Consider the following 11,960-nt stretch of genomic DNA (forward strand, 5'->3'; position numbering starts at 1 on the left):
CAAAAAAAAAGTACTGTGCAGTCTGGCAACAGCATGAAAAAGAAAATGTATTCATGCTTTACCTAAAAAATTCCGTAGCATTTCAAGGCGAAGAGAATTGGCATGATACACAGATCTAAGTATGCTACTAGATGAAACCACTGGGATGTCAGCCAGCAGCTTGACTGTAGAGTCATCAGGAATGGTAGGTACGTGAATTCCCTCCTCGTTTGAATACAGGCACGTTTCCAATGTTGGAGGTGTTTTTCGCAAAGGAAAAAGTAATGCCAAGCTGCCATTGGATACCAATACAAAATGTAGGTGGCCACTTGGTTCTTGAGGGCATGGATCTTTCAAGAAACCAGCTGTAAATGATAAACGGGAATACGTGACAAATTAAGAGCCAGGTTGGATGATGAAATACATACACACAAAAACAAAGAAAGCAAACTCACGCTGTATTGGCCCTTTTTCCAACAGAGAGCGCCGCCATTCCGAAGTAGTAAGCCTGGTAGGTCGTCTCTTCATCTCAACATTGTCCCAGAAAGATAGCCGCAGAGCCACACAATTCTGAACAAGAAATGAAGAGTGCATTAGGGTGCAGTGAGCAAAAATATAACCAGAAACCATATACAAATGTTTCTTTCCACATCTGCCGCAAGAAACTGCGACTGCATGTGCGGGAAACTAACAAACACGGTAACCGCAGCAGAACAATGGACTTTGCAAGATGTCACAGGGCTTACAATCAGGAATTATAGAATTATTCCACATGTATTTCAGTAGTACCATTTGTTATACATTTAAACAAACATACTCCTAACTGTAATTTTTCAAATTAAGAGGACAGTGCTGAGAAGGCACTTCAAATCAGACATGTGCGACACTCGTGGCCCGTACAGCACTGGGTCAGTTCTGCACTTGTGATGTATGGTGGGCCACTGGAAGGTCACAGCAGATTAGAATACATTAAAGATAACTTTGCATTTTTCTTCGTGACTGTTAGTCCCTCTAGCAGTTTCTTAGAACTTCACTGTCTACACAGATTAGAGGACATTACATCAAATTTGGTTCTCCAAACTTTTTTTTCAACTTCTAACAACTTTTTTTTCAACTTCTAACATCACAGAACATCTAAGTGCCATCAAGCAGAAAGAATCTCTACCTTTTTGTACTATTTCTTACATTTTGCTTGCTTTGTTCATTTTACAGGCTGTATGCAGCATGTGGGAATCCACATTACACAAAAACTCTTAAAACCTTCATACAACATTCAGTCAATTTTTTAAAGCTTAATAGTCCTAAAGACCACAGCAGTGGCCTAGTGATTTGAGCAACTGCCTCACATGCAGGACGTCTGGGTTTGATACCCAGTGCCGCTGGGTGCCCACAGGTGATACAGTAGGTCCAGGCTTTACCCTGGCCTGGTGTTCAGCTTCTCTGCTGTGAAATGCTTGGAAAAAGGCTCTTTGACTCCACCTTGTGAAAAAAGCCAAAGTTCTCCTTGTGCTATTAAAAAATTATAATCAAATAGTGCTAAATTTTACAAAAAAAAAAACTAACTCGGCATTTACACCACCATGTGTGTAAGACACGCAGTGAACAGTTCTAGATATGCAAGTCGGCATAGAAATACACAACGTACCTTTTGGTTCGCAATGAAGTGCTCCAGAAACGCTGCTGTCGTACTTTGGGGAGGTGCTGTCGACACGCTGGCCAAACAATGTTAAGATAAAAGCAACCAGCAGGACACAACTGCTTTTCATCATGGCTACATCACTGCATGCAGCTGTAAAATCCTGTGGTCTTCCAAAGTGACTTAACATTCAAGTTTTCTTTTCAAAAAAACAAATAAAGGAAACGTCATAGTGCAAGACCGTAAGAAAATAAAAACATTGCGTGGAAAAACTGTAGGTGAATTACAGTTCGATTGTCTGTGACATACTTTAAAGTTCAGACAAGAATTTGTCTATAACTGAATTCAAATATTGAACTACAGGTAAATTGGGCAAATCAGCACTGACAGCACCAATGCAGCCACGCCAAAATGCTTTACTACAATGAACAGTACACACAGCTTGGACTTTCTAATGGATTTCTTTTATACCAGCAGTAACACAAGTTTTACTCGCATAAGGCTACAATATGAGGACCCCCTTCTTCGCAAGAACCCCAAGCAGCATAAAGCAGCATAATGAGTACAGCCCATACTCAAACATATTAATAGCTCGATTGATTTTACATTAAGAATCTCTTTAAAATGTCACTAACAATATCTCACAACAGCTTTATACAAGTGGAAATAACATAATGCCAAATTTGCACTTTTTGAGTCATATATATGGAACAAAAGCACTGGTTATGAGCAGTATCAATGGCAAAGGATACAGCTGAAAAGGAAGTGGAATGACCAAATGCATTGGAAGACTGTTAAAAGAAAACTCCTCCAAAATTTCCAGATGGGAACTCCAACGTAGATCATCCTGATTTGGCAGCAAACAAAATAAAGTGCACTTTTAGAGAGAAGAGGATACTGCATACTGGAAAGCGAGTTTGTAAAACTGCTCCTGTATTCCTCTCATGGCAATGTGAATATCACATAATTAGAACAGGCTCCCTTTAACACAAACTTGAAGGGACTATGAAAATTTGTTACACCTTATCAGAAGTTCAGCTTATCAGAAGCATCCCAAAAAAGGATATGCGAGTATGCTAAGTGTGCCAAATATCTGTTACACAACAACAATATATTAAATTACCTTGTAGTGAGAAAATAATGACAAAGAGCATGCACTGCTCTAAGCATGAAGCGAGCTGAAAATGTGGGGTGTTCTACTTGGAAATGGCATTAGTCGTTTCTTTTTTAATGTAATAGCATACAGGCCAATATCTTACAAAAAATTTCCAGCTTCTCTGTAATGAAATTCCCTGATTCCCTGATGGCGTCATCAGAATCCCGGGACCTCAACTGATCAGTCAGAGAGCAGTTGCCACAATGCACTTGCCACCTGCCCACTGTGGCACCGCACATAAGCCTTACGGGAGCTTGGGAAGAGCAACCTGGGTCTCACAAGCCCCACTGGAGGCTGTGCTTGAAACAACCACCTGCTGGGGCAATGGCACATCGCTTAACCATTGCACCACTGTGCCAATAGGACATGAGGACTCCTCGTTATCTCTGGATGTGATTAACAGGGTTGTGACATCATCTACAACACGTGACCACCAGTGGACCAATCCAAGGCACCACCAAAGCTGAAAATGTAAGGAGCCCCAAAATTTGGAAGGTAGCCGACCCCAGAAAAGAGCGGGAAAAATGGCGGCCCACCACTAAAAATTAGTAGATCGGATCAGCACAATTCCATATAAAAATCAAATGGAAGGTACTGGAACGTTCTAGAAGGTGATGATGCATGCATACTATATAAGGGAAATGTAACCAGTTCCAACCAGAGTTTTGGCAGAAAAATTGCAAAAACATTAGACACTCATTGTAGACAACATAGCAGGAAACCTAAACGCTATTGTAGTGTTTTATTTTTTATGAATGTGGTCTAGAAGGCTCCCAGGTTTTTTCATGTTGCTGTTTCTTTCCATTCTGCAGTGCCCGCTATTTGTGTTCTTCCCGATTTTCTGCTTTTCCAAATGTTCCAAGGGCACTAAGGTGCCCAGCTTGCTAGCCATGTGGTGCGGGCTCTGAAAGCACATGACCATCCTTCTCTGTTATCCTACACTTTCTACAGCATGGCTGTTATCAACTAGACAAGCGGATGTACCTGATGTCTTACCATCCACCATAGGCCGAGCAGACGCGGCACAGATATATAGCCATGTCAGATATCTGCACCATGGAAACCTGTATATGGTAAATAGGGGCTTAACGTCCCAAAGCGACTAAGGCTATGAGAGACGCCACAGTGAAGGGCTCCGGAAATTTCGACCCCATTGGAAACCCGTGTTGTGACACCATGTCAATTGAAACTTTGGCTTTCATACGCCTAAGTAACACCAAAACATTATAATAATATTATTACTTTGTTCAAGTCAAACATAAATAGACTGTTCTTAATATCATTTTTTTCTAACTTTATTCAAATACCGCAAATAAACGCTAGTATAGTGTTTTCTAACAAACATTACTGGAACTTTTTTAAGATAACCATTTTGAAGGATCAGACCAAGCAGGTCTAACATTACATACATGCACAACAGCAGCCTCAATCAACTCTGCGTGAAGAATATTACAAGGGCGATAACAGACCAGTATAACATAGCACAACTATAAGACATGCCGCACTCATGCACTCACCTGATCTGCCTTGTTATCATGCGCGCATGCTTATATACTGCATGAGCAGTGCCCCTAAAAGTCCTTCATAATCAGCTGTTCTTCCCCTAAAAGTGTTAGTGGTGAATTGTTTTTTTCTAAAACAATTTTGACAGTACGTATAATCTATGGCTGGCACAAGCCAAAAGGTTTAGTTGCAATTTCTATTAGTTGAGGTTTACCACTACTGCCTGAAATGTGGAAAAAAAAGCCCTGGGACAGTGCTTAAATTAGCTGCTTGAATTTGGCTTGTGTTGGTCAGGAACATTAAGTTAATGTAGTAACATAATGTTAATGGTGTTTGGTTTGGTTTATGGGGTTTAACGTCCCAAAGCGCTATGAGAGACGCCATAGTGAAGGGCTCCGGAAATTTCGACCACCTGGGGTTCTTCATGCATTGGCATCACACAGTACACGGGCCTCTAGATCTGGCCATGTCAGAATGCTGCGTGGCTCGTCTTCGATACTCACACCTGCAAGAATGCTGCCCCGCACCTTTATGGCAAAGCGCAGGGAAGCTATCTTGTGAGGGTGAGCTCCGATGCAAGAAAGCTCTCTTGCGGGATACATTTGGCAAGGATGCATTTTTTTTCTTGCTTGCCACAAGAGTGCCACACAGAAGCTTTGAAAGTACAATTGCGCCGAGTCATCATAGGCCACGATCACAGCAAAAGCTCGTCTTAACCAATGGACGCGCAAAACAGTTCGTCTTAAGTGGATTTTTTTTTTTAGACTGAGTATATAGGACACCAACGAATGTTTTGACCCTGTTCGTCTTATCCAAGAGTACACCTTAATACAGTTCACCTTAACAAGAGACTACGGTATTTCATTTTTAATTGAAATTTCACAATACTGTGAAAGGTTACAACGTGAGACTATAGTTATTCTTCTTTTCGCTTACATCCAATTAAGCAGCATTTAATTTAGCAATTACAAACGTTGGAAGAGGTCCTGGCCAGAGTTCTGGATCCTGGTAATCAAGAGCTGCATTAAGAACTAAACACTGGACATTTTCTTTTTCTTTTGCACTAGACACAAACCAAGCTTTGTTTTTTTTCTTTCTTACCAAATCCAACCTGAGCAAGAAATCATTTTCGGTTAAGACAAGAATAAACTCCTAAGAAATGTAGCCTCAGTATGCTCAATGATGTGATGCCTTAATATTGCAAAGGACACTCATTTCCCCCTGTAAGCATTTGGCATATTTAAGCTGTTTCTTCTGTTAAGTAACTGAAGAGTGGGCTGTAAAAAGAAAATACTAGCAGGACAGCTTGCTTTCCTCACAACGTCCCACTGCAAGTACAGAAGGCAGAAAACTTGTCTAGAACGACCAAACTGTGTGTTCCGCAGCGCCCAATACCGCTCTGACCAGAAAGGAAAAAAATGACGATGAAATCCTATGAGTTTAACTGCACAGGCCAGACCATTTTTAATCAAATGTTATCACTAGATATCGCGTTTAGCTCGAAACATGCCAGAACGTGTTCTAGGCAAGCGTTCTGCCCTCTGTACTACACCAGTACGATGAACCAGTTAACAAAATTGGCTGAGGCTATAATTTTCTTGCTTTAGAGTAAAAGGAGAAGTGGACTTCTCACCTGAATAACAAAGAAATTAATAACAACAAGAACAATTAACAAACAAAACATTTTTTTTAGCCCAAGACCCTGACAATGGCACAGACTAGCTACACTGCTTACCTATGTCAATAACTGGACCTTGAGCTAACAAAATCTGCATTACAGACACTTTGCAAAACTCCAAAGAGTCAGCTTCCCTTCATAGCAAAAACCCATTTACCATGGCGGCTTATCCTGTCCCAGAAACAGAAGTTGGAGGCAGTGCTGGAGACGTAATTCAAGCCTTGTGTTCCACATGCACCTGGCGAGTGGCAGCTTGACATGGCTGCACACATTACCCGCCCATAAATGCAACACACACCAGATGCACTGCACGTGCCACTTGGCATAACAGCGCTTAATCCCGTTGTTTTGGCTGGAACACAAGGGAGGAGTGAGCAGGAAAAACCCCATTTTTCTGACCCAAAAGTTTCCAGTGCTGCGCCTAATTTCTAGCCCGAAAACAGGCCACGGTGAAAGATTTTTCACTGTGCAGGGAACCTGACTACCAAAGTTTAGCAAAGGATCCATTCCAGCTACACCTGTGGCAAAAAAGTGCCAGCAACAGTTGTGTAAAAGGCTCAGCTGCTGGCACTCTGCACATGCCCACTGACACACAGTGTTAAATGACCTCTCCCAACAACAGGCTGCTGCATACCTCTGGCCAAGAACTTGAAATTTCAGCAGTGTTTCAAGCGAAGCAGAGAGGGGACTCAATGTGGCATCAAAACTCTAGCCATTTTCCTCAGCTGCAGGGCACAGGTTCACCCAGTATTTTATCCATTATTATTTATTCACTATTTATGCAAGCTTAGGAATTGGCCACAGGAATGAGTGGTGTTATGAGATACATTTCATCTTTCAGACTGCAATGCTGCACGCACGAATGCATGAAGAGACAGCTGAGTAACTAAGTCCAAACTTGCACCATGGACAGAGTGGAAAGGAAGGCTATAGACCAATTTTGAACCCCTTCCCCAATTTTTCAACATCCATTAAAATCGCAGCACAACAGTGTTTTTGCATTCTAGGAATTGAAATGCAAGGTACATATCAAACCAGCAATGTTGTCCTCAGCAGCAGAACACTAACCAATAAGCAACAACAGCAAGTCAAGAGAGATTTAGCACCAGTACGCAAATATTAAAAGGCGAACGAGATCCAAAGGAGCCATGCGCACCGCAATGAGAATACAGTCAGTACGCCTTTGCAATGCCCTATCTATGCACTCTTATTTACGAAGTATCACCTCTTGTAATATACCATACAAATGGAACAGTCCAAGTTGTACTTGCTAATATGTACTTTGAATCCCACATCATATCTTCCACAAAGCTACATCAGACTTCCTTGCCATGTCTAAGCCCATGCTCAGATGGGATGCCAACCACACTTCAGCTGGTCACTTTCATAAGTAATAATAAGCCCCACAGACATGTGCCTGCCGTGAGGTACACACATTGGTCTAGCTCACCTCATTGGTTGACATGTCCACAAGAGTTTCTGCAGTGCTGTGCAGGGCCGTCAACTCAGAAGGAGGCACAGAACACTGGAGTTCAAATTGGCCCAACGGCGTGTTCTTCCCCCACTATGCAGAAGAAATAATAAATGCAAACCAAATACATACATACATAAACATATAAAACCCCTGGAAAGGTTAAAGCTGTGTTCAACTTCCACCTATCTCAGGAAAAAGAATACAACCAAAAGCATGCATGTTTACTGCTTCCTGCACATTATTAAAACAATGTTCTTGGACCAAAAGCAGCTTCACAGTCCCATTGTCACCATAGCAGAAGTAACTAAAGTGGTGCTGTAGCTGAGCCTTGTTTCAATTTTCCCGAGGTGCTGCCCTGGCCCTTTTGCTCAAACAAACATTCTTGCTGCTTGCGCAGTCCTTGTGTCACTCTCACATTACTGCTTGTGAATCCCAGCATTTAAGAGAAGTTTTCAGAAACATTAATTACCTACACAACAGCAGATTAGGGAAGAGAAAAGAGGGGATCATGATTGCATGCATGAAGCAAGCCAACAGCCATCGAAACCAAGGAGCCCAGGGGAATGTTTCTATTTTTTGAATTTGTGGTGTTGATCAATGGGAGATTAATATTGTAATTATTTTAAAACTCATCAAAAAAACAGAAGAAAAACAACAACATGCCGCCGGTGGGATCCGAGCCCACGACCTCCGAGTTATGCATCCTGTGCTCTACCAACTGAGCTACAGCGGCAGCTGTTCCATCTGCTTTTGAGGGCATTTATGTTGCATGCAACCTAACCTTGAGAGCGTTCAACAGCTCACACATGCTTGCTGCCATGCCATTCTTAACCTGTGCACCAGGTCATAGCAATGTTTTCACTGTCTTGCAGTTTTGTAGCCTTAAGAGTGACTCAGCAGGAGGTATGTGTGCAGTTATGTTTTTACTCAGGCTACGCAAGTCACTATAGTAGTCGTTCACCACACACTTATAGATGCCGTGCATTTAGGGACCTATTTTAGAAACCAGCCTTTGCTTAGTATTGTTCTCTGTGGTTCATGTATGAACCAGAATATGAACTTTTTGTGTAAAAATAAACTATATAACCAGTGTAATGATAAGAAAAGTCTTGACTAGTACACAATAAGCAACTGACTACCCACTGGGTGAATAACACAGACTTGGATAATAACACATAGGAGATGCTAAGAGATGCTATCATTCAACTTCATCTGTCAATATTTCATGAACCTAGTTCATGAAACTAGTTCTGTTTTTCAGTACACTGCACATAACAAAAAGACCAATCAGGATGTCTGCACGCTAATTTCTTCATGTTTTTGAAATACTACAGAAAACATTTTTTTTCCGGCTGGATTTTTTGCAATTTTAATCCATCGCAAATTTTATAAAGTGACCATATCCTGCAGATGCTGTGATCAAATGACTAAAACATTAATGTGCTCGCGGCAACCATGACTGACCATCTTGTTCTCGATTACAAAGGAAGTCTACAAAAGCCCATAGAGGAGGGACAGAATACAGTAGTTATCATGACAGAGTTATAACTCTTGTGGATGAATTTTTTGCATTTATCTGGAGGAAAGCAGGTTATGATTTGGCAGAAATTGCAAATTCTTTCTTTACCCATTACAGTAGAACCTCACTGACATTTTTTTTACCCCCCCCCCCCCCCCCCCCCCCCCCAAAAAGAAAGGTGTATTACCCAGAAGAACGGACCATCCAAAACTATTAAAATTTTGAAACACGTGACTCAAGAATAGTGCACAAAGACATTCATCAACACTTTCACCTACTAAAAATGGTGACTGATGCTTGTTGGCGCAAGATCTGAAGAGCTTTTCTAGTGCTTGTAGATTTATATTCACATTTGCGTTGTCCTTAGCAAGCAAGAAATTTCTAAACATATCCAGCACAGAGACAGCAAGGGCGAAAGTAGCCGGGACCACTTGACTGTCACCTGTCATCTGTCATCTGTCAATATTTCATGAACCTAGTTCATGAAACTAGTTCTGTTTTTCAGTACACTGCACATAACAAAAAGACCAATCAGGATTTCTGCACGCTAATTTCTTCATGTTTTTGAAATACTACAGAAAACATTTTTTTTCCGGCTGGATTTTTTGCAATTTTAATCCATCGCAAATTTTATAAAGTGACCATATCCTGCAGATGCTGTGATCAAATGACTAAAACATTAATGTGCTCGCGGCAACCATGACTGACCATCTTGTTCTCGATTACAAAGGAAGTCTACAAAAGCCCATAGAGGAGGGACAGAATACAGTAGTTATCATGACAGAGTTATAACTCTTGTGGATGAATTTTTTGCATTTATCTGGAGGAAAGCAGGTTATGATTTGGCAGAAATTGCAAATTCTTTCTTTACCCATTACAGTAGAACCTCACTGACATTTTTTTTACCCCCCCCCCCCCCCCCCCAAAAAAAAAAAGGTGTATTACCCAGAAGAACGGACCATCCAAAACTATTAAAATTTTGAAACACGTGACTCAAGAATAGTGCACAAAGACATTCATCAACACTTTCACCTACTAAAAATGGTGACTGATGCTTGTTGGCGCAAGATCTGAAGAGCTTTTCTAGTGCTTGTAGATTTATATTCACATTTGCGTTGTCCTTAGCAAGCAAGAAACTTCTAAACATATCCAGCACAGAGACAGCAAGGGCGAAAGTAGCCGGGACCACTTGACTGTCACCGCTGTCATTTCGAAAGCTTCCTCACATTGCATTCGCGCAATGCGGAGAAACCACTCTGGCAGCTGACTGCCGCTGAACTTCCATTCTCTGTGTTGCATGCCCCCAGGCTGGGTTTGCTCGTATATCAGTGCACCTTCTGTTGGTTGCTAAACATATCAGATGATCAGAATTTGATGAAAATATGAACATACTTGCTAGAAAAATTGTAATGTCCGGGAAAGTATTGAGCAGAAGAAAAACAACGTAACTCTCTAGGACATTTTTATTGCTCAAGATTTTGAGCGGATGAACCAGGAATGCGCTAATGAAGTTCTACTGTATTTCAACATGTTAATGGCAAAAACTTCACTGTCATAACTTAAGAACCTCCAAATGCAACTCTTGGCAAATTCATACTCATGCCAAAAGAACTGTAGCACCTACACCCCCCATTTCACCTGCATGGAAATGAAAACCGCTCAAGAGACCAGTTTTTCTATAAGCAGCAAGCCATTTGTAAAAATTAAGTCTACAGTATGTCACACCACTGCCTGTGCAAGTAAGTATCCCTCACTCCAATATGCTAGTCCATCAAAACGAATAAATTATGCGAAAAAATTTTTCTTAAAATTTTTGAGCAGTGGTGCTTCAATGCCGGTTATGTGACAAGCATTTGAAACATACAGCCACAGCACACAGGCTATCTGGCTAGAGTGTGCCAAAAGAAATCTTAGCAGCTTAAAAGATCTACTATGGCCAGCACACAGAAAAAGTTAACTTTAACTACAATTAAAGGTGACACATATCATTCATGATGACAACACAGCGCAAAAGACGAGGAACCAGAATAAGAAAGACACAGGACAAGTGCTGCGGACATATTATTCTTTCATATAGCCACAGCACAGGATGCACAAGGCATGAAGCAACAACTGACTTTAACGTTACAAATCTCCAGTAATGCAAGTATGCACCAGTGAATGCATTGGGGCAACTACCCATGAAATGACCTTTGGTGCAAGAATGTTGCAAGGTCAAATTATCAAACCTATAACATGATAACACAGGTTAAAGTAATTAAATATGGGTACTTATTCTTCCATTTAGACTATGTGATTTGCTCTTTCCTTGTCAAGCACTATGCAAGAGTAAGCACAATGCTTCTGGTCACAGCTATACTCACAGTAATAGCCCCCTTCCACATGGGAATCCAATCAGCTGGAAGCTGAACATCACAGGTATCCAGGTGGTCAAGCCAAGTATCATTCTGTGCACTGTTGAAGCCACTTCCATGAAGACGAAATGTGCCACAATGCCACGCGCGTGCTCGCAGCAGAGCACCATAGAGTGAAACATTCTCCCTGCGAAAATTTTAGAATAACACTCAGGTTTCACACCGATATTTCGAAAAAAGGTTACTATGCACACCTCACTCACTTGATTTCCAAGTCGCTGAATATTCTCCCATCCACCACAATATCCAAGGCATGGTTATCTGCAGCAAGAAAACAACAAGGCTGAATTGATTCAGCACAAAATCCTTCAGAAGCTTGTTCGCATTCAGAACGTACTAGGCAATCTGTCAAGGAGGTTGTGGATGCACTTGGCTGCGCTTTCACCTTCGGCCCTGAATTAAGCAGGAAAAATTGTAGAGAAAGTATAAATATCCTCTTGTGTGTAGAAGAAGCTGTAAAATACCTACGGTGACAGTTCCGATGGAAAGTGGTAGATATCCTTTAACCTTTCAATATCGTCGAGCCAGCTCTGCAAGGCACTTTCGAACAAACCCAGATTACAGGACCTCCAGGACACCTTTTAGAAGCCACAATAAAAGA

The 11,960-nt window shown here is 41.4% G+C and overlaps 1 protein-coding gene across 2 annotated transcripts in view; it reads right to left on the reverse strand.

Moving 5' to 3' along the window:
• Positions 1 to 11,960, reverse strand: part of LOC149350655 (uncharacterized) — a 37,889-nt gene that overhangs the window by 25,081 nt on the left and 848 nt on the right. For both annotated transcript variants that reach the window (XM_089579736.1, XM_089579735.1), the window contains exons 3-11: positions 11,828 to 11,937; positions 11,697 to 11,752; positions 11,563 to 11,620; positions 11,309 to 11,486; positions 7,403 to 7,516; positions 2,368 to 2,462; positions 1,625 to 1,691; positions 435 to 549; positions 63 to 344 (exon numbers count right to left, since the gene is read on the reverse strand). In XM_089579736.1, the coding sequence (XP_089435862.1) occupies positions 63 to 344; positions 435 to 549; positions 1,625 to 1,691; positions 2,368 to 2,462; positions 7,403 to 7,516; positions 11,309 to 11,486; positions 11,563 to 11,620; positions 11,697 to 11,752; positions 11,828 to 11,937 (1,075 nt within the window). The remainder of the gene's footprint in view (positions 1 to 62; positions 345 to 434; positions 550 to 1,624; positions 1,692 to 2,367; positions 2,463 to 7,402; positions 7,517 to 11,308; positions 11,487 to 11,562; positions 11,621 to 11,696; positions 11,753 to 11,827; positions 11,938 to 11,960) is intronic.

The sequence above is a fragment of the Amblyomma mixtum genome, chromosome 3 (genome assembly GCF_055824585.1).
Source record: "Amblyomma mixtum isolate Tamu chromosome 3, ASM5582458v1, whole genome shotgun sequence".
NCBI lineage: Eukaryota > Metazoa > Arthropoda > Arachnida > Ixodida > Ixodidae > Amblyomma > Amblyomma mixtum.